The following is a 24,277-nucleotide window of genomic DNA, read 5'->3' on the forward strand; positions in this document are numbered from 1 at the left end:
GTATCTTATGTGTTACTGCAGATGTTAATCTCAGTGATTTGAAGTTAGATGGAACTGACTGAATTCTTACCACTGATTCGATTTTGTGACTTTGAAGAAGTCATGTCACCTCTCCAAACATCCATTTCCTCGTGCATAGAACAGGAACAACAGTCACTTCATAGAGTTGCTGTGAAAATTATAGAAGGGATGAGCTGCTGATTCTGGGACCTGTGCTTGGGAAAAGCTTCCTTCTTGAACAGGCCACTGTGGGAAGAAAAAGCACATATCTCTTTTTGTATCAGTTGCTACTGATGCATAACAAACCAACTCAAAAGCCAGTAGCTTAAAACAACAGGTTATTCTGAGAATAAGTATTCTAATACTTCTTTGAGTTGGTAATTTAGGTAACACTTAGCTGGATGGGTCTTCAGGCCTCCTCTGAACTCCTTCATGCTTCTCATGCTTCCACAGTTGGCTCAATCAAAATAATGGAATTTTATGAATGTTTTTATATTTTACCTCTATTCAAAATGATGTTTGAAATATTTAGCAACCACTTTGGCAGAGGGTCGGACCAATTGAATGCAATTATAAGGCTGGATCACCAGCCTGGATGCCCCTTGCCAGGTGATTGTCAGTCCTTTAGTTCCTGAATCATCAGTTGGTCTGAGGGGGCAAATGGAGGAACCTGGACATCAAGGGAGAGGACCATCTGGGGATTGGTGCAGTAGCTATGTATCAGCCAGTACAAAAGGATTTCTGATACAAACTGGTTGAATGTTAGCCTTGTCCCATCCGTATTACAATCTTCCTGTCCAGGTTGCTCCAAGACCCTTGATATCTTATCATTAATATACCTTACTCTGAAATTAGCAGTGGTTCCCCTCCATCTTGGTATACCAAGGTCACTGATGACATCCATGTGTCTCTCCATCTCACCTCTCACAAATTCCAGTAACCCCCACATCAAGAACAAACAAGTCATACAAATACTCCTTAGTAATAAGAGTACAGTCTTAATTAGGGAAATGATGGCAATAATAGGTAGTTTGAAAAACCATATTAAGTGTTTTAATATTACAATCATTATATTTGTCAAGTGGGACAAAATAAGCCCAATTATTTTTTTTCATAATAGAAAATAAAAGTAAAGTTGGTAGAGATTTTCCCAAACACACAATTCTCGAAGTGGAAAGAGACACACACCCTATTTCAAAAGGCATCATGGATGAAGATCATTGAGGAACATAAAACTGCAGGTAAAATGGAGGAAGCCAGAATCTCTGGGATGAAACCCAGGAGTCTGCACTTTAAACAATTCTTACTGGCACTGAAGTTGGAAAACCAATGGCTACAGATTGTCCACTGTATTGAAGAAATGCAGTTATAAAAGGACACTAACCTGAGTAATCAAGAGAGGGCAGGGCTGTCAGCTTGCTAAGGAAAGTTTGGAAGATCCACTGATTACAGAATTCTGCTCTATAGGCTGGTTAGGGGTTTTCCTCTGAGCTCTTTTTGCATATCCTCACCCGTAAGCCTGTCCTGAAAGCACTGATGCTTCCTAGGGACTCTTTTTACTTCTATGGGAGTTGTATAAAGCTGACGAGGACTGTTCATAGCAGGCATCCGGAGGCAGTCACTGTCCTGAACCTGGACGGATAACGTGGAGGGGCTCCCTGAAGCCCATGCATGCCTGCAAGTCCCATCTGCCAAGCAGGGGCATCAGTCCCATTGGTGTAGGCTCCAGATGGCATTCTGGCCATAGCCACTTGCCTCCGGGTCATGACAAGTGGATCCCACCCTCTGATCAAACCACTCTACTTCAGCCCATTTCATTTTTATTCAATACGCTGCAAAAAGCTTGACTTAAGGAACTTGTATATCTTACTTTTCCTAAGATTTGTTTTTCACACTCTCTGTATCATATTGGGTACAGGAAGAGGAATCATGAGGAAATGTTGTCTTTTATAAATGCTTGCTATGCATATAGAGGTACATGGGATGTTGACTTTATTTAGATTCAAAACAGGTGGACCAGACACTTCAGATAGGTTCCTTGGGTTTTAAAAAGATTACTCATGGCTCCAACAGATGCTTTGCGATTTCATCAGCGCCATATGCTTTATACAAAGGCAGCCTCAAAACGAAGATATCCTTCTTTGATGCCATGGCTTTCATTTTGTGCTTGCCTCAGTGAAAAATGAATTCAGATACACTTTTTAGCCTCATCTGTTTACATTGTTTTTTTGTGAGCAGACTGCCAGATAATTACCCAAATAAGGAGTTATTCTCCAGAGATGGACTGCCAAAATTCATTGTATTACCAAATACAAATGCTATTAAAACTATTAAAGTGGGGAACATTTGGAAGCTCATATTGGTCTATCAAAATAGTAAATATATTGCATAATTTGGAAACCATGTCTATGATGCATGTCTTCAAAACACACAGTATTTAGGAAGAGTTGATAAAGGTAATGGAAGCTAAATAATTTAAAAAAAAAATTCTGTGACTCTCCATTCTAGTTAGTTATTAAATGCAGAATATCTTCAATTAAAATGTAAATGGAATTAATTGAATGAAGCTCTCTATCTGGATGATATGTGATCACTGAATAATTTGCTAACAGACACTGAACAATGGCCAAAGGAAAATAAAACTATTGCTTAATGATTCAAATTATGATATTTTATGATCATTTCTCTCTAGTGCTGATGGAATTTGACCCTGGACAAGTTTTTCTTAGCCTCCCAGAGTCATTGTGTTCCCATGTATAATATGAGGAAATGGAAACACATGATCTGTAAGATCCTTTCCTGGCCTAAAGGTCCTTGACTTTATTATATCTTTTTTTTTTTTTTTTAAGATTTTATTTATTTGCGAGAGAGACAATGAGAGACAGAGAGCATGAGAGGGAGGAGGGTCAGAGGGAGAAGCAGACTCCCTGCTGAGCAGGGAGCCTGATATGGGACTCGATCCCGGGACTCCAGGATCATGTCCTGAGCCGAAGGCAGTCGCTTAACCAACTGAGCCACCCAGGCGCCCCGACTTTATTATATCTTGTTTTCTCTGCCAACCAAGTTAATGAAAGAAGAACTAATTTTGGACTCAGATATAAATTCAAATCTTGTTCCCTTACTTCCTAAGTGCATGAACATGAACATGATAACCCTTTCCAATTTCTTCATGTGTGACAAATGGAGAACACCTACCTCGTGGAATTATGATAAATAAGGAAGTAGTTAAAGCTGCAAGTACAGAATCCTTCACTAACAACTCATCAGGTCCGCAATTAATTGTATTCCTGTTCTTATCCTTCATCATTTTGGATGTCGCAAATCTGCCTTTTCAATGAAACCTTCTGGCCTCTGACCTCTGGTCCCTACAGAAAAATTATAATCCTGAGACTAACTAAAGGGATGATAAAATATAGAGCTATAGCAGATAAGACCTAAAAGATACTTTTTTTTTTTTTCTCCTGAATCGTCTTGGTAAAAAGAATGATAGCATCTACTGAAATAGTTGTCCTGCTGGTGTTTCTTTTTCAGTTTGTCTTTGAGGTCTAACATTGGCCTTAATTTTTGTAAATGAAATAGATCTGAATTATAAGAAGTGGCTAGCTTCCTGTATGTTGGAAAATCTTTTCTCATTGCTCCTTTACCCTATTTTTTCATTATTACTGGCTGTTACATATCAAAAATTTTAGATTAAAAATAACATGATTATTTGTTCATTATACAAAATACTAGAAAATATTTTTAAAAATAGAAGAAATGAAGCATAAACACACTCTCCAAAATGAACAACTTTAAATGTAATTTGCCAGGTTTCTAAGCTACATGTGAACTATGTATACACATTGACAAAGCAGGTTGATACTATATGGTTCTAAGGTAAGCACCAGAGTATGTGCTCTGCAAGGGAATGTGCTTTGGAATGTGCTTTGATTTCTTGCTCCCTACTGTTGTTCCAGCATCTAGAACATGCCAATCACAGACTATTTACTTATTTATTTATTTGGAGGAGCAGCAGAGAGGAAGAGGGACAAGAAGACACCACGCTGAGTGCAGAGCCCAGTGTGGGTCTCAATCCCCTGACCCCGAGATCGTGCCCTGAGCTGAAACAAAGAGTCAGGAGCTCAACTGACTGAGCCACCCAGGTGCTCCAGAGTATATTCAATACCCTTTTGAACCTAACTTATCCTCCATGTCTTTTTGGGCCAATAAATGGATTCTGCAGGATCATTTTCAATGACTATATAGTATTCTACAGTATAGATATATCACAACTTACTCAATAGATCCTCTATTATCAGACTTCTCAGGTTTCCTGTTTGTTCATTCTTGCCTATAGTAGTATTTTAATCAACATGCAGACAAATAAAACTATGCCTTTCTTCCTTATTACTGTTTGGGTAAATTCATAAAAGTAGAATTGCCAAGTGCAAGTAATCTATTCACAGTTTTAGAGAATTATTACATATACTACCAAATTGTTCTCCAAATGATTATGTCAATTCACAATCCAGTCAACCGAGATTGACTCTTTCCCTTCACTCTCACAGATAGTACGTGTATGCTGAAAAAAAAAATTAAAAACCAGTTTAAAAAGGTCATTGCATACGAAATGTTGTAAATACCCATTTCTGCATTTCCTGAGATACAAAGTCCTATCACCCAGCAAGGATAAAATCTTGCTAAAATAGTGTAAATAGTTTGACAGTGCCCATTTAAGCTAATCCCAAACGGTTATGAAACCCAGAAATGCTGTAAAACCTTGTGCAATATTTGTAGCCTGTTAAATGTTCTCCCCTCATGGAATCAAATATGAAATGTCTCTGTGGGAGCTGTTTTTCCAAGGTAAATAGATTATTTATATCTCTAGGTGCAAATGCTTTGAAATAACCAGAACATGTTGCCGCTGAATGTAGCCTTATATAATTTTCACAGCTCCTGCTTTCCTGCCAGTCACCTTCATGGTGTGGCTTTGATGGTTTGATCTGAGTTTGACCCCTGGCCATGATTCTTGATCATGTTTTTAACATCCGCTCTTACGTGAACGATGCATCTGACGGTATCCCATTGTGCTTCCTTGTGTTGTCTGACTTTGACGTTCAGAAAAACCATGAAGACTGCTTCCACTGTGTCTGCATCTCCAAATTTGAGGTTCTTGCCCCTTGATATTTCTTGTATATGTAGACCTGGAAGTCCAGAGCCAATAGCTTTGTGTTTTCTGTATTGCATAGGGATCAATTTGAAATGATCAGTTCATGATTGCCAAGAGATTTAGACATGATTTTGCTGTCTGTGAAGCAGCTCAAAGAGGACTAGCAACATGAGCAGTTAGGCAGGAGTCTGGCTGATAGAGTGGAGATGTAGAGAAAGGAGGGGAGTGAGAATTTAAAATGAGGAGTTAAATGGATGTTGACAGAAAAAGTATGAAACTTGAACTTCAATTCATGCTAGAAAGAGATGATATAAAAGTAGACAAAGAGGCTGGCCTCCACCTGCAGAGGAAAGAGGTTATTATGGAATAGAAAGTTGCCAAAAAATCAAAAAAGAAATTACAGTGTGAAAGCAGAAGAATGGCCAAAAATCATGCTTTAACTGCAGAGATAGATTTGAACTGTAAGGCCTAGTTTAGATGGGGAAGAAATCTGAAAATAGCTCTTCAGTAAGGAATTGTTTGAAACATGTGGTACCTACTGAAAATAAAGATCAAGGGAAAATAATTATTAGTTGTCAGACTGTCCAAATTAGCACATTCACGTTTTTCTCTTTTTAAGAGTTAGTGATACCTGCCTTATTTTGGAGATATTGAAATGATTTCTAAATGATCTGAGAAATGCTCAATTTTTCCAAAACAAAATTTTAATTCTTAAAATGTTATACAAATTTAGAGAGGCAGGCAGTGACCAGTGTTTCAAAACTCACATATTAAATGGTATCTCCACGGGCCTGTTATTATTTGTTTGGAATTTGTTACTAATCTAAAGCAATCTAGTATAATAGAGATTGAGCTTTGGAGATTCAAGTCCTAGCAGCTGAGTTAACTGCTGTGTGACCTTGGGAATCTTACCTTCTCTGAGCCTCACTTTCTTTATATATTAGTGGAAACCCTACCTTTTCAGTTAATTAAATAAAACAGTACACATTAAATGTCAGAAAAAGTAGGCAGAGAATTTTTTTTTTTAAAGATTTATTTATTTATTTTAGGGAGAGAGAGAGAGAGAACGTGCGTGCATGCAATTGTGGATATGCAAGTGGGGGGAGGGGCAGAGGGAGAGAATCTTCAAGTAGACTCCCCACTGAGCATGGAGCCCATGCAGGGCTCCATCCAGGACTCATGAGATCATGACCCCAGGTGACACCAAGAATCAGATATTCAACTGACTGAGCCACCCAGATGCCCCTAGGCAGAGAATTAATGTAGGTTTCTTTCTCACCACCATCCCATGCAATGCAAGAAAAGTCTACAGAGGTTTATGAAATGAAATGTACTGTAAAGTGGTGTGATCACGTCAAAAAACCAGAGAGCACCTTAAAGAGAGGGAATTGGCATTATCAGGAATGTGAGATGAAATTAGTGTTGGAGTTAAGCCCTAAATTTGTCTCAATTTCTTGCTGTCTCTATCAGGATGCCTTTGGTTACAAGCAACAGAAAATCAATCTCAAATCGATTTTAACAATAAAATAAATTCATAGGCAGAGGTCAGCTTGATAAGATCAGGCTTGATCTATTCACTTAAATGATGAGAGAAAGACCCCTACTCATGCTCTCTCCATTTCTTGACTCTAGTGCTAACTCCATTCTCTTACAGGCTTCCCTACTTCCTGGTCCCAAGATGACTACCTTGTTAGCATTCAGGTTTCTTTGTGAGTAAGATGTCCAGTCTGAAGTAGCTAACAATCTATTATGAATGGTTGAGAACCTCTATCTCATACATGCTGTCTCACTCATACTCAGCAAAGAAGAAAGCTGTTTTTTCTACTCTCAAAAAAGAATCCTGAGCCTTGGCCTAAATGAATCAACTTAGAGCACTTTCCAATTCTTATCTCAATAAATGTGGCGTAGATATGGAGTTATGCCAGTTACCTTAGGTCTGAGCCATAGATTCTGTCATTTGGAGGTCAAGTCAGTTACTCTTGAAGCACATGGGTTACATTGGAGTAGGGTGCTGTTACGAGGAGTAAGAGGAATATATGCTAGGTAGCTAAAAAGGCAGATATCCACCAGAGTAGCTGTGACTAAATGGGAAACATTGGGTTTTAAATGTATATCTGAGATATATATTTGAAAGAAAGGAAGCGTGAAGTTCATCTTATACTTCTGGAAATTAAATTCAAGGAAGAGTTTATTGACTTAAGTATTGTCAGAAGAAGGAGGAGAAGGAGGAGGAGGAAAAGAGAAAGGAAAAAAGAAAAGAGACAAAAACAGGGTTTCACAGAGATAGTACATCCAGTAATGACTCCTCTTTTAGGTCAAAAACACCAAATACTAACTTTCTGTGTACATATTTTGTTTTCTGACGTTTTGATTTAATGGGAGACGTGATTTGAAGAATCTAGAATAAGATTGCTATACATCCATTAGTCTTTCAAATAAAGCCATTTTAAATGCTTGAACAATATTCTATTGTTGTTAATTCAAGATTTAGTTCTCTAAGAAGGGACCGTATTCTAAGATATAAAGTAAAGCAAAGTTTCTTTATACAGAAGATGTCAGATCTTAAGTTTCTCCCATTCTATTGTGAACAGCTGAGAGACTGATTCTCAATTCAGCACTGGTGTAGAAAGCCCTGTGGCCTGAAAGTGCTCCCAACATCGTCCCAATAAATACTTTGAATCTTCTCCAGCAACTGAGTCTGAGCCATATGGCATATAATGAGTGATTTTTAATTCAAAAAAAAAAATTAATTCTTAGGAGAACCTTAGATGGTTTCTGGGACATCTGGTTTCAAGTAGCATGGCACTCTGCACTCTCAAATAGCTATATTAATTGCCCTATAAAATGGGTTATTTAAGATTAGCTATTTAAATGTTGGGGAATGGGTCCTAAATATAGTGATTTTAGTTTGGGTGTAATTAATGGTGAGCTAATCTTCTAAAAGTAATCAACCAAATCCAACTGCTTCTGCCAGATAGAACAGCAGATTAGTTAGGATACTAATTTGGCTATTACAATAAAGGCCAAAAGATTTTATTTTTGCCCCATACAAAGTTTGAGTGTAAGCAGTCCTGGGCAGGTTTTTCAGTGTCAATGGTAGAGATTTATTCTAGTTCCTCTGGCATCCTTAATATTCATCTCCCATCCCTTGGTCCAAAAAAGGCTTCTCTAGTATTCCACTCTAACATCTACATTTTAACCATGAAAAGAGGGGGAAAGGAAGAAAGTTACAGAACTTTCTTTGTAGGAGTATGGCCCAAAAGTCATCACATTGCTTCTGTTCATTTCTCATTGGCCAGAAACTGAGTGCTGGACAGCCTAGTGCCCAGTTAAACCCTCAATCTCTGTAGAAGGTGAATGCGTATAATAGGGAGAAAACTAGCAAGCTCTGGCACAGAGCCTCTGGAGAAAAGAGGCTGTATAACTTCCTATCCACCAAAGCTGAAATGATGCGTCTGCCCAGTTCTCTCAATGAGTGCACCAGGTTGTCCAAATATAAACTAACATGAACAGAATATAAGGTTTGTGTACATGAAAATAATGTTTCTACTTCAGTTACCATGGGTTATAGAATCCAGCATTTAAAAATAATTATAATATGCATTGTTTATTTCTGATCTCTAAAAATGCACACTTTTGAAAGTTTGGAAAATACAGAAAAACATAAAGAAGTTAACAATCGACCATAATTTCACTAGCCAGAGATAACCATTGTTAAGAGTTTGGTGCATTTCCTTTATGACTTTGAGTCTTCTTTTTACTAATGTAATTGGACGCAGTTTTGCATTTTTTAACCTAACACTATATAATTTTCTCACATCATTAAAATGGGATACTAATATCAGTTTTTATGTTTCCATTAACTTAACCTATAGAAGTACCAGACTTTGTTGGTATTAATAATGTTACTATGAACATCTTTGTGCATAAATTTTTGTCTGCATTTTGAATTATTAGAATAGAATCTTAAAAATGAAGTTGAATCAGAAGGTAAGAAAATTTTAAAGGCTCTAGATCTATATTGCTAAGCCACTTTCCACAAAGGATATTGAAAATTACTCCAGCTTGTTCTGCTAGTCTCTTTCATATCACCCTCACTAGCATTGTTATAATTAAATTAAAGTTGCCTCACTTGAAAAAGGACATTCGCAGACCCTCTTTGACTGATGAGCCTGAGTATGGTTTCATATGTACCAGCAATGTTTTCATGTCTACATTAAATTCTATTATTTTGGTCATTTATTCATCCCTTGTTTTAATACAAATATAAACTATCATGTGCCTGACTGAGTCACTAAAGCAGGTAAAAGGGAATTATAATATCTCACTTAATGACACCTGCTTACATTTAATTTTAATTTAATGATACCAACCAACTTGATTCAGCCAAGAATCTTGAAGAATATATATTTTTTAAAACGATCAGGTATTAAATTGCTAAAATAAATGACACCTCATTTATTTATGTGCCAAAGCTCATGCAGCTTTCTCAGAGATTTCAGATTCTCATTTCAAAGCACATTAACTCTAAATTTAGATAAAATCCTAACACATTTGATTATATGATTTCCAAGCCCTTGGCAGATTAAAAACAGAAAATTAGAAAAGAGCAACAAACATATTAACAACAAATAATGGTAGCTGAGAGATTGACAGAAAAGATAGAGATTTTGTATTGTTTATAACACACACACATACACACACCACCACCACCATCACCACCAGCAACAACCTGAAATTCTTTTTTTTTTTAATATTTTATTTATTTATTTGACAGAGAGAGACACAGAGAGAGAGAGGGAACACAAGCAGGGGGAGTGGGAGAGGGAGAAGCAGGCTTTCCGCTGAGCAGGGAGCCGGATGCAGGGCTTGATCCCAAGACCCTGAAATTCTGTTTTTTGAAATTGTAACATTTTTAGAACAATGCCACTTAATGAAATTATAGCTCATCTATTCAAAGAATAGTAAAAAGTCCTTATGTATTATTTTTACAAGAAGTTTTAATATCACAGAAAAAATATTTATAATAAAAAAGCTGGGTATAACTTTGCACCTAGAATTTGATCATAAATTTTAAAAATTGAAAAGACATATCTTGAAAATAAATGCACAAAAATATTAACTATGATTTTCTTGGGCTGGTAAGATTATTTTTTTCTTCTACTTTTTCTGTATCTTTTTAAATTTTCTAAAATGTATATGTATTATTCTAATAAAGATAATTAAAGTTATATTATTTTTAAATAATATTCAATGGTCTAGCTAAATAGTTTATTGAGGGTCTATTGTATATGTCTCTTGGATGCTATTTAAATTATTTGTAAAGTAATGGTCATAATGATTAGTCATACATTATGACATTAGAAAGGAAATTCTTAAATTAAGCAAGTCAGACATCATTATATATTTAGACAGGCTGTTCATGCTATTTAAATAATATTGCAGACATTTCACAAATTAAAATCATATTTCAGGTCGGTAAAATTGCAATAATTGAAACCAAAAAAAGTATTTTAAAAAATTTTATATATACTCATCTTGCATATAGGAGTGGAATGTTTATGTACATTTTTTGTAGCATTTCTTCCATGCAAATTTGTTTCTTTGTATTTTGGGGGAATAACTTTTAACTTTTACTTAGAAGAATTCATAGTATTATCCAGAAAATTATTAAATGTATGAAATATTTTTATAATGTTAGCTTGAAATAGTCATCTGTAGATTTTCTGAACTAATCACATGGACAATTAAATTACATGATTTCCTTTATTAAATAATGGATTACACTGAACATATTTCTACATCTGCCTGTTTTTAAGTTAATTTCTCTCAGATCCAAACCCACTCTTCTGGATTCAGCTTTATGTGGCTAGGCTGGGTCTCCTGAGAACAGTTTCTGGTTTGCCAGCGGCTAACTTTTAGGCTCTGCCCATAGGGGGCGCCAGAAGGCGACTGCAAAGCCAGAAGAGAGAAGGAACTCTGCTTGCCATTCCTTTGAATATTCATCCAGCTACCTTTCCTTACTTTGGCAACCAGGGTTCCTTCCAGGAGCAACCCTTCTCTAATTTCCTGTGGTTCATAATTCCAACCACTTCCTTTTGTTCCCCAGCTGTAGAGATAGTATGTGCTTCCTACAGTTGCCATCTTTGTGATAACTTGGTGTTATCAACTTTATACCTAACCTGTTCTTTATATTCTGTTCTGTCTCCTGGCCATACTGACTGATATAGCATAATTGCCTAAAGCAGAAATATAGAGATTGATAAAATAATTTTCCTACTAGTTAATGTTATAAGTTAACATGGATACATAGGCGGTAACTCTGAAAGAAGTTATCTGAACTTTGCAAAGAAAAAGTTCATATATTGGATATACCTAGTTTTGTATGGTTCAGGGATATAAATCATAGTCAGTTCTTCTCATGACCAGCATGGCTTCCTTATCAACAGTTCAAGGAATTAAAAATTGACTATATTACTCTATATGTATATGTGTGTATGTATGTGTGTATCTATATGTGTAACTTATGGTATGTGTGTGTACTTATATATATTATACACACAGATATAATTGTAAATATGACAAGAAGAAGGTAAAAAATTACAAATTTAATGTGGTTGTAAAATAGATCAATTGTTAGTTCATAAAATAGATTAATTTCATCATCCCACTTGCATCTAAATTCTGGACTTAGTACTAAATTCATTGGTTAGTAAAATAATTAGCACAGCTGGTTATACATTCATCAGCTCAGTGGTGTTTGCATTGTTCTTATCAACAAGGTTGTTCCATCTTCACATTTCTCTGTATCCTGTTCCTACTATCAACCACTACATTTGACCTTAGTTACAACCTAGATAGTCTTCTCAACTTTCTTCATGCCTCGGAAGAAAACACACCACTGTCCTTCAATAAATGCCACATCCTTTATTGTTGACTTGGATTGACCTCTGCTAACTCCTGAAATTCTTGGCTACCTTTGCCTGTCCCTAGCCATGACTATTTTTATTCCTGAATTTTTGAGCTTACTCTGGGTTCCTGGCTTGTCCCAGACCACATTTCTGGCTTACTGCTTCCCTTTTGTTGCAATTCCTGTTGACGGCTGGGTTGGTTATATAGTAACCGTGTGAAACTTATCCCTTTCTGTCTTATGTGCTATAATTGCCGTTCCTTGACACTTGAAACTCAAAATTCTGGTTCTCCTATGTGCCCTTCCATCTTCCCCAAGCCTAGGGTTAGCGTTAGCCTTGCTGCTTCCCAAGCCCGCCAGCCTCTATTTAAATAAAATGAGTAGAAAAGCCCAGGCCAAAGTGGGAGAAGTAGGTGACTATTTTTATATGTCTGGTTATCTCTGAGTGTTCAGGGAAGGATGTTATAAAGCCTTATGGCTGAGTTTGTCAGCTCTGGAGTCAGAACAGACCGAGCTCAAATCTTGGTTCAATCATTTACTAGTTGTGTGACCTTAGGCAAGTTTCTTTATCTCTCTCTACCTCAATTTTCTTTCTTTCTTTTTTTTTTATATGAATACAACATATCTGCCTCAAATTTTTTTTAAAGATTAAGTTGAATAATCCACATAAATTTTTTAGAATTGTTCAGCACAGAGAAAGCACTCAAATGTTAGCAATGTTTATGTTACCCTTCAATAATGCTATACTTAATGACTTTGTTGATATCTAAAATTGAATATCCTGTCTAAGTGACTATTTTCCTGACTTATGAACATTAGGGGAGGGTTATTAAGTAGACATAGCTTACTTACACAACTATTGAAACCTCGTCTCTGTGTGGCATCTATTTCCATAAATGAAAAAGGGAGAAAAACCACTACTAATAAAATCCTTCAGAATGTAATTTCAGTCTGTGTTTGAAAGGCCCAATGATTGTTAGGAATATGGAAGAAGCAGTGACCAGAATAGAAATCTTAGAACAGCCTGTTCCAAAGCCAGGTTGCTGGGTTAAGCAATTAATGGTCTAGCTGGGTCATATTTAGATTTGAGTACCAGACAAAAGAGACTATTTTCACCCATGAAAGTGAACCTACACGTAATTGGCTAACACTTTTTTGCCCTAGACTGACTCTACAATGAACAGTTACCAATAATATACATCTGATAGATAGATATAATAGATAGATCATTCTTAATCTAATCATACATTTTAATGATAAAATAACTCTAAAGAACTTATTGGGGTTTGCAGAGTTTCTTTGTAAGCATGATCACAGTTGATCACATTTAACTTATTTTCAAGATTTCAGTAGAAATTGATCTAATTCTCTGTATGAGGAACTGACCCAAAGATGTAAAGTTTGTGTATCTAGTGTAACACAGCCAGTAATCAACAAAACTCAGATTTAGTGTTCTTTCCATTACTGCAAGGTGATGCCAATACTCTTGCTACTTCAGAGAATGTCACAGAGTTTGAAAGTAACAATGGTAAAGATGAATACCATTAATATTTGAATACCTTAATATTTGAAGAAACCAACTAATCTACAAATCAAAGTAATTATGAAGCCTGATTTTAGAGACTCACTAAAACAGTTTGATTTATTTTCCCACTCAGAATATTGAGAAGAAAATCTTTAGTTTCAGGTATCTCTTCTAGAAAGAGAGAGAGAGAGAAGATACAACAATAACCAAGATTTCAGTGTTTATTACGTGCCAGGCACTACAGTAAGCATTTATATTATTTATCTGATGTACTGCTCATGAGAATCCCACAGAGTAGTTACAACTTTTTTACTAAATGGATGAGCGGGGAAAAAAAACCCAAAAACTTAAAGTCTAGAGAGGTTAAGTAATTTGTCCAAAGTCACACTGTCTCTACTAAGGCAGGGTCAGGATTCAAACTCAGAGTAAGTTCGGAGCCCATATTCTTAATCACAGTGATTTTATATAATTTAGCATTAGTAAGTGTGTATTTCTTCAGTTCAGTGAGGTTTAGGGTAACAATAATTGGTTAAAATGCCAGAAGTTTCAGTAGTCTTGTGGCAGTGGCCCAGATGCTATTGTCATCCGAGGCTTACACCTTCTGACTGACCACACGCTGCCAGCCACCTGCAGAGAGTCACTGTTTGTGATTCAGCTTAAACTGGTGGCCAGCATTTTCTTCCTGTATATGACTGACGGGCAGCTGTGACTCCAAATACACAGAATGATACACAGAGAATATTTTAAATAAGGATCGTTCCAAACATTGTATCGTTTTTTTAAACCATCTTAACCATTTTTTTTCCATCTTAACCATTTTTTAAGTGTACAATTCCATAGGATTAAGAATATTTGCATTGTTGTAAAAGAGATACTTAGAATTTTTTCATCTTGCATATCAAAAACCTTATACCCGTAAAACTGACTTTTTCCCATTTCCCCTTGTCCCCTTAATGCCAGCCCTTGGTAACTACCATTCTATTTTCTGTTTCTTTGAATCCGATAACTGGAATCATACAGTATTTGTCTTTTCATGACTGGCTTATTTCACTTATTAGTGAAAATAAAAGCCTGTACGCTTATTAGCATAAAGTTCTCACGGTTCATCCATATTGGAGCATGTGACAAGATTTCCTTCCTTTTTGAGGCTGAATATTATTGCATGTACATACTGCATTCTGTTTATTTATTGATTAATGGACATTGGGTTGCTTCCAACTCTTGGCTATTATGAATAGTGCTGCTGTGAACATGAGTGTGCAGATATCTCTTTGGGACCCTGTTTTCAATTCTTGTGTATGTAGATACAGAAGTAGTATTTCTGGATCTTTTGGTAGTTCCATTTTTAATTTTTTGAGAACCCTCCCTATTGTTTTCCATAGAGATTATACCATTTCACTGTCCTACGCACAGTGCGCTAGGGCTCAAATTTCTCCACATCCTCGTCAACACTTGTTATTGTCTGTAAAATATTATATCTTTTTCAGGTTTTGGTGAGGCAATATATTTTTGATTTCAGAAATGTACTATCCTTGAAGCCCTCTAAATGTTTAATTTCAGGAGCTAAATATTTTCCAGAACATTCCTTGAGTAAATGAGTAACTTGCTCTTTTGAACCTAAAACACATATTTGTTTCTTCATTCTTTTGGCTACCACTGTCTTACCCAGCTCTAAAAGCTTCTTCAAATTAGTCAGAGGGAGACAAGTGGGAAGGTGTAGACTTCTCACTTTGACAGCCTGCTAAAGATGGAGGGAAAAAATGGTGCTATTCAAAGACACTTTGTACTTGGAGACTTAGAATTTAGGATGGAAATAAACCCCAGTGAAGTAGCAAGAATGTTTGAAAGAGAAGTCACCAACCCACTGCTGCAGAAGGCTGAATTCCAAAGAAATATGCTCAATATCCATGAAGCTGAGAAGTAAGTTTCTGAAGTCATGCCTTTCTATTTTCCTATTTCTCATTTACTTGAAATGTCAATCATTAGTTGGGGGAAAGCATGTCCTGCTAGTGAATCATGGAAATTAACCAAATGATAGAATCTTATGCAAGTAACAGTGGATTTGGATATTTGTATAGTGACCCTATTATGGAGTAAGTACCAGAAATTGCCAGCCTTTGACTTCAAGAAAAAAGCACTAGTTATATTAGTTGTCTATAATATTGTGGTGCTGCAGTATGAGTTTAAAAAAAAAAAAAACCTCTTAAAGACATTTATCTTATTTCTATTAATATTGTTTGATTTTTCTTGTTTACATTTCTCATTTTTCTAGTAGAAACTTAAGCAAATGTCTTTTTCACTCTAAACATTAGAACAGAAGAACAAAGTGAAATTGTAATATGTTTAATGTCACATGTATTCACAAGAAGATAATATTTAGAGTCTCAAAAGAATTGTTAATGTGGGAAAAAATCAGAAATTTCACCTTTTACAGCCAGTGACTGATAAATTTTCTAATGCTATCAAATAATTTATAAAAATAATTGATAGAAAACATAGCAAGACAGATTTTTTTTAATGTAAAGAAAAACAAATATTGGCCAAAACTCAGCGTAGCTCACTTGAAAAGAAATAAAAATAACAAAAGCCTATTAGGTTACATAAGATAAGATTATGTGGAAGTATAAGAGTAAAAGTTAATAATAAGCTAAAAACAAGGCACTTGTTCTGTGAGACAGCTAAAAGTAGCAAACCTGAGGACAATGCAATTTTCTTTTCCATATTTATTCTGTGTTATGATTATCTAGCATGATGAACAAAACAGAAATGTCCCTGCCATTATAGAACTTACTATAATTTCTTTTGGGTGGTAAGTATCCAACAATGGAGAATACTTCTTATTTTTAAATAAAAATAGTCTTTTACAACATTTCAACTTAACCTTTGCTAATCTTAAAAAGCCAAATTCCTTATTAAATTTTGGGTAAGACTGTATAATAACAAAGTTGGAGGGAAAACACTACTTATAAAGTACAAAAAAAAAAAAAACTCATGAAGCAACAAACAGCAGTGTTGTATTTCCTGTTTTTAGAAATAATTGCTAAAGCTTATCATTTGACTAGCAGACTTATTTTATGAAGGATTCATTAATATATAATACAATGAGACTTTGGAGAAGTCTATGGAATTGGTCACAAAGTGGCTATGAAACAAATAGGAGATTTTTTAGAGAAAATTGGTATAGAATAGAGAAAAATAGAGACCATTGACTTTTCCGGGGGCCTTTTTAGTAGTAGTTGGAAAATAATAAGTAATGTGCAACCATAGTTATAACAGTATTTTATTTCTTTCTAGTCTAGCGAAGTCTTTAGTCGATGAAATAACAAGGGAGCACCATTTTCTTATGGACACTAACAACATAGTCAACAAACTATTTGACTTATTTTTTTATAATACTGATTTCAGGTAGTGGATGGATTTCTATGGAGTTCTAAGAATTATGCCGGAGGATGTTTAACTACATATAATTACTCCAAACTGCCAGTCCCTCAGATGTCTTCTGGAGTATCCTTCCTCTCACTAGGTGTCCCCCTCTTGCATGAGACCCCCTTTAAGACAATTCCACAGAATTAGCTACTGTGGCATCTTGGTAGTAACCTACCAGGGCATCTGGTTTCCAGAAAATAGACTACTTTGCTTTGCCGTTGGTGGGAGTGAAGCTCAAAACCTACACAGACTCCTTCTATTTCTCTGGTCAGCCAGCTGCAGCTAGGTTCACTAATCCCTTCGAAGACACTCACTTGGCTTGACGTGAGTAGGAAGATTTCCCTAGTCCTTGCTCAAACCATGTGCAGTTGGGGGTGGAAACTCAATATACTGACCACTTTCTCCAAAGAAGTTCTTTTTTGGCATCTTTCATCATATCAACTGTTTCATACCTTTTAGGTATGTGGTGGGCCAATGCTGGCAAAACCAATGTGATAGTCTCCTAGCATCACTTTTAGGATATGGAGATATTTGGTACCTACTTCACAGTTTCAACAGTGGGGTTCTCAGCCAAAACTGAAACAAAGTTCTACTCCCGTAGCTTCTATACATCTGACAGATGTAGTTATGCTAGATTTTAATGTATTTTCATCAATTAGGGTTTAAAAACAAACCAAAAATGTTTTTGAGGTAATGATTGATATACAAAAAGCAGTATATATTTATGTGTACAGCTTGATCAGTTTGGAGATAAGAATCTCATGTATCCGTGAGGCCATCTATCCCATAAATATCCATCACTTCCAAAAGTTTTCTCCCACCCTTCTTACTTATTTATTCTTATGATAACAACACTTAACATAAGATCTACCCTCTTAGAATTTTTTTTAGTATACAATACATTGTTGTTAACTATACCCATGATGTTGCCCAGTAGATCTTTAGAACTTACTCATCTTGCATAACTGAAACTTTGTACCCCCAGACTAATAATTCTTCCAAGCCCCTGGTAAGCACCATTCTACTCTCTGTTTCTATGAGTTTGGCTATTTTAGATTGTTCATATTAAGTGGGATCATGTAGGAGTTACTCTTCTGTTTCTAACTTCTTTCACTTAGCATAATGTCCCCCAGGTTCAATCAGTTGGGAGAAGGGATTGTGTTTTGTGGAAAAGACTTATTTAAAGTTATTTCTGTTTAGATATATAACTTATAAACAAAATTAATTAGAAAGCACAGTTTTTCTTTAAGGTTTAAGCACAATTTAAAAGTCTAAGCATTTTTATATAAAAATATAGTTATTTGATTCCATTAACTCATAAATTTAACAGATTAAGTTCCCTTGAAATTTATTCCCATTTACAAACCTAGTTAAATAAGCTTTTTTAAACATTTTAAACTATACTTTTTTAAACAAACACTACAAATGCTTAATGGGGCAAATTTAAAATACAATAAGCCAATACTTTCTAGATATTTAACTCCTATAAAAACTAATAAATCAAATCTATAAATCTAGTAAATTAGATTCTCCGAAGCATTTCAAACATCATAAAATCATGCCTGTAAGCAAGACTTCCAGTTAAAGATGGCAGATGAAATATAACCATTAAGGTTTGTTTCTTTTCGATATTCAACTTAAATGACAGTAAAGTGATTTTTTAAAAGAGGGAAACATAGGACAAAGGGCAAAAGACAAAAGAGGGAATAATAGCAACAATTTTGGAAGCTGGAAAGCAGATACCTTAGGAGACAGAGAAGCTAACAGAAAAGTTAAGAAGCACCAGATTGTAGTGCAGAATTCCCAAAAGACAGTTGGTGATATTGAGTCTGAAAGATAAGACTGTTTATAAAGTAGATTGACCCAAGAGAAAAGACCTAAAGTTATGGACATTAAGAATTCTATGAATCAGCTCCACCAGAGGATCTTACAGTAAAGAGTACAGCCTGCAAGCCTCATTGCCAATAAGCTTTTTTAGTGTCCTGCTCTTAAATGGGAAAGCTGGTGAGGTGAATTCCAGAATTCAAGCACTCTTAAATTACATAATCTCATATTCTAATATGAGAATATTGACCAAACCAAATGCACAGAAAAAAAAATTTGGAAAGAACAGAAAATATGTGGGGGCGGGGGGGCACTTCTAAAACATCATTAATAGTCTCAACAGAATTTTTTTTTTTTTTGACAGAGAGAGAGAGATAGCGAGAGCAGGAATGCAAAGAAGGGGGAATGGGAGAGGGAGAAGCAGGCTTCCCACAGAGCAAGGAGCCCGATGCTGGGCTCGATCCCAGGACCCTGGGATCATGACCTGAGCCGAAGGCAGACGCTTAACGACTGAGCCACCCAGGCGCCCACAACAGAATATTTTGTATCCATAAAAGCAAAATAGGGTGATACAAGAAGGAATATTCCAAAACAAAAAAATAAAAGCTCTAAAAGATTAAAGATATGATGGCATAAATGAAAAATTCAGTAAAGCCTTTCGAAGGAAATCTTCCCCAAAGTAGACTAATAAGATAAGAATGAAAAGAAGAGAAAAATAAATAGGAAAATTAGAGGACAAGTTGTGGAAGTCCATTTTCTAAACAAGAGTTTGAAAAAGAGACACAAGGGAAAAATAGAGTGGAGAAAAGTCAGAGAAACTACTCAAGAATATTTCCCAGAACTGAAAGACGTGAGTTTCCAAGTTGAAAGATCCCAGTACCAAGAACAATGAATGAAAATAAACACCCAGGCATATTATCATTTAACTTAAGAAAACTTGTGACAAAAAAAAAAACTTGTGACAAAAAAAAACATCGTCTGGAGGACATATTTATTTACTGGATCAAGAATCAGAATGGTATAGAACTTCTCTATGGGAAACTGGAAGACAATGGAGTATGCCTTCAAAATTCTAATGGTGAATTATTTCCTACCAAAAGTTTTACTAAAATTATAAATAATATGTGAGAGTAGAATAAAGCCATTTTCATACATACATGTCTTTAAAATTTCCCTCCCATGCCCCCTTTCTTGGGTGTCCCATCAATACAAGAAAATAAAGCAAAAAAGAGAAAGGTATAGGATCCAGGAAGCCGGAGGTACCTGTAAGGGAGAAGTGAAGGGCATCTCCTGAAGGGCAATTCCCCTAAGATAGCTATTCTAGGTAACAACAGTTCAGGCTGAAGCAGCTCAGAATGGAGAGAGTTCAAGGTTGGATCTGGGGAGTGGAAAAAGAAAAGAGATTGGAGGAACTGCCTTTTTATAAGAAGCCCATGAGAACTAACTGTTGGCTTCTTTAGTTCATAGGACTTTTGATAAAAATTAAAACTAAGATTGTAAAGAGACAAAGAATAATCAAATCATCATGTTGTAGAAAATTCACATAAATCCAATTTGAGTAACATTTATTTCTTTGTCATCTCTGTGCTTTTTTTGTACACCTTCCTGGTGTTAAAAATTACAGTGCAACCAAGGAGATGGTTATCATCATCTCCAGTCTATTGCAGCAACTGTGGTCATTGATTTGAGTTGTGAATGGTGATTCTGTGTTTCTCAGTGCTACTTCTAGAAAAATCTACCAAAATAGAGGTTAACAAGCCAAATCCCTTCTTTTAATGGGACTTTTCAAGCCCACCCCTTTTCTTAACAACCTAATAAATCACATGTTCCCTTATTCATTTTTTTCTCCTATCATCTCAGGCAACTTTTGTCTGAACTAATTTACTGGCTAAATACCTATTATCCAGATTACAAGTTATATTTTCTGCCTGATTGAATTTATTACAGTTCTTTTTTTCTTTTTAATTTTACATTATCTCATTATTCACCATTCTACATACTATAGTAATCCGGTTCTTCTTGGAACTTTATATAAGTAGATAAAGGCAAAAAAATGAACATCGTAAATAAGTAAATTGTATAATAAATTGATAAGTGCTAATGAGTAAAGAGAATGGTAAAGGGAGATCAGGGGTGCCAGGGAAGGGGTGTGTTGCAATTTTCTTTAATGGTAGTAAGGGTAAGTCTCATTAAGAAGATGACAAAGATGAGCAAAGACCTTTAGGAGGTGAGGGGCTAGCAATGCAGGTACCTGGGGAAATAGAATTCCAGGAAGACAGAAAGAAAGGCCCAGAGGCAGGGGCTTGCTTTATGTATTTCAGGGACATCCAAGTGAATGTGACTGGAATGAAATGAACAGGGGAGAATAAATGGGAGGTAAGTGTGGCGAGAGAATGGGGGTCACATCATATAGCATCTTTTATTCTGGATTATAGGACTACAGCCCTTACCCAGAGTGAAACAAACAGTGATGAATGATTTTGAGCAAAGAAATGGCAAGATCTGATTTATATTTGAAAGAGTCATTCTATCTGAAATGGAGAAAATAGACCATTGACGCAACAAGAATGGAAGCAGACAGACTAGTTAGGAAGTTACTGCTGTGATTCAGGTAGGAAATAGTGATGGTTTTGATCAAGGTGGTAGTGACGGAGGCAATGAGAAGTGCTCACATTCTGTTTATATTTTAAATGAAGAGCCAACGGATTTTCCTGATGGATAGGATGTGGGGTTTGAGAGAGTAAAGAGAAAATAAAGATAAAATGAGAAGTTAAGTGTTCCTCCAAGGTTTTTGGCCCAAGCAAATGGATTTCCTTCATGTGAAATGGGAAATATGAGGGTAGAGCAGGTTTGCAGATAATTCATGAGTTTATTTCTGAACATGTTAAGTTTGAGGTGGCCTGTAGGGTGTACAAGTGGAGAATAAGCAAGTTGGCTGTATGAATCTGGGGTTTGCAGGGTGGGAGGGGGATCTGTGCTGGAAATAATTGCTTTGGGAGTTTTCAATATGTAGATGATAACAAAAGCCTTGATGAGCTCACCAAAAGAGTAAGCATGGAGAGATGACCAAGAACTGACTCCTATGTGTCTCCAGTTTGGGGAGAAGAAGACCTGGCAAAAGAGACAGAAAGAGCAACCAGTTCAGTAGGAGAAAAACTATGAGATTGTGATCTCCTAGAAGCCCGTGAAAAAAGTGTATGAGGAAGGAGTGTTGAATGAGAATTCAGATGACCATTGGTTTTATGAAGGTCAAGGACGTTGATGACTTGAACAAGAACAGTTTCAGTGCAAAAGTCAGCCTAGAAGCCCAACTAGACTGGATATAAGAGAGAGCATGGGAGGTATTAGAAATGGCAAATATAGAAAATTTCAAGGAGTTTTTCTTCAAAGGGGTGAAGAAGGGAGTGCTCATTGATGGAATAAATTGGCTCGAGAGAGGGTTTTTTTTAGGATGGGAGAAATAACAGCATGTTTTTATGTGAATGAGAGTAATCCAGCAAGGAGGGGGAAATGTGACAATGTGCAGTGAGGAGTTTCAGAAGGATTGTCTTTGAATGGGTGAGAGAAGAGGAAACTAAATGAGTTTAAAAATAGGAGCACATGAGAAAGCTGAGTGAGTGGGGGCAGGTGCCAGTAGGAGGGTCGATGTGACCCTGAGAGTCTGTGCAAGTTCTCTGAATGCCTCACTTTGTTCAATAAATTAGGTAGCAAGATCATCAACTGAGAATATGGATGGAGGGAGAGTTTATGAGGGCTTTTTTAGGAGAGGGGAAATGGTGTGAAATCCCCTTCTAGGAGAGTGGGAGAGTACATAATAGGAAAAGAGAGTACCCGTGCCATGCAGCACTCTGGGTCCGCTGGAGGCTCACAGAAATATCTCTGGAAAGCCTGCTTGTCATGCCTCTGTAGTTGAATTTGAAAGTACAGAGCAACTTTACAGTTGTTTTTTTAAGATGGACTTTGACTAAAGAATGTTCTCAAACAATAGGCTAACCTTCTCCTAGAAGTCCAAACAGGTCACTGTGTGATCGTTAGTGGGCTTCTGTGTGATGTGTGTGCACAAATATGGCTGCTGCTGGGCCTAGATCCACTCTGCTACCTGGCTTTTCGATCCTCCCTCTTCTTGAAACCTCTCTGGATCGCCTTCTGTATGTTTCCCTTTCTTTCTGGTGTGTATTTCCTTCTTACGGTATTTCTAGATGGAATTGTTAATGTATGAACTGATGGGAATTACCAGTATTTCTGAGCTGGGCGAAAAGAGAAAAAACAAAACAGGTACTAGAATGCCTGGGGACAGAGAAAAGAAAGATACAGATTTAGATAAGAAACTACTCAGGTACCCCAAACCAAGCAGTTTCTTATAATATGACATAATAGTTAAAAGCTTCCTACCGGGGTTTGTATATCTCAGCTGCATGATCTTAGACAAATAATTGAATCTCTCATTGTTTGGTGTTTTACTATCTATGAGTTATAGGGTTGGTCTGAGAATTAAATAGTATTATTACAGATAAGTTCCGTTTTACTACTTATTCCCAACAGTCCAAGGTCAGACAGCTGGTAAACAGTGGAACTGAAACTCTGACTGCCACCACCAACACAGTTTTTAAGTCTGATTCTCGTAGGTCCCATGACTAACTGCTTCCCACTTGGAAATAAAATCAGAAGACAGGAATGAGTCTTTCTTGATCCTTCCTTTTTACAGGAAGAAAAGGGTTTACACATCATTTCTCTGAGGGTATCAGTTTTTTCTTTATCTTGCAGGATGTGCTGACTTGATGGAATATTTAAATGTAAGTTATGCAGTTAAAGGGAAAGGAGAGGACACCTGGGTCTTCAAGCGACAGTTGCATTTTTGACACACTGCTGCCCCCTGCTGCCTGATGCGTAACTTTGCTTTTTCGCACATCATACCCTTCTAAAATTAACAAGCTGAATCTCCCTCCTATTAGAGAGCCATACTAAAGAGGAAACTGAAGCCCTGAAGTGACCAAGGTGACACTAATGGTGGAAAAATTAGTATTAGACTACTGAAAAGCCACTTCTTCCTGCTTTGCCATATTGTCCTTCCCCTATTAAATGTCAACAAATTACTTATTGGATGCCTACTATGAAGCCTGGTGCTATTAGAAGCACTCAAAATGGAGAAGTGAAAACCAAGAAATCTGCACTGATAAAACTCATATTCTTGTGTGAGTAAATAGCCAACAAATAAGGAAAAAATGTCAATAAATAAAATCATTTAAGGTTATGATTGATACATTAAATAGTAATATTGAGGGGCACCTGGGTGGCTCAGTCGTTACTCGTCTGCCTTTGGCTCAGGTCATGATCCCAGGGTCCTGGGATCGAGCCCCAGCCTGCTTCTCCCTCTCTCTCTGCCTGCTGCTCCCCCTGCTTGTACTCTCTCTCTCACTGTCAAATAAATAAAATCTTTAAAGAA

The 24,277-nt window shown here is 36.4% G+C and overlaps 1 protein-coding gene across 1 annotated transcript in view; it reads left to right on the top strand.

The window, feature by feature from the left end:
• The first annotated feature begins 13,316 nt into the window (after positions 1 to 13,316).
• Positions 13,317 to 24,277, top strand: part of LOC116639565 (oxidation resistance protein 1) — a 154,134-nt gene continuing 143,173 nt past the window's right edge. The window contains exon 1 of the mRNA XM_032416092.1: positions 13,317 to 15,504. Within this exon, the coding sequence (XP_032271983.1) occupies positions 15,492 to 15,504 (13 nt within the window). The 5' untranslated portion in view covers positions 13,317 to 15,491. The remainder of the gene's footprint in view (positions 15,505 to 24,277) is intronic.

The sequence above is a fragment of the Phoca vitulina genome, unplaced genomic scaffold (assembly GCF_004348235.1).
Source record: "Phoca vitulina isolate PV1807 unplaced genomic scaffold, GSC_HSeal_1.0 scaffold18, whole genome shotgun sequence".
NCBI classification, from domain to species: Eukaryota; Metazoa; Chordata; class Mammalia; order Carnivora; family Phocidae; genus Phoca; species Phoca vitulina.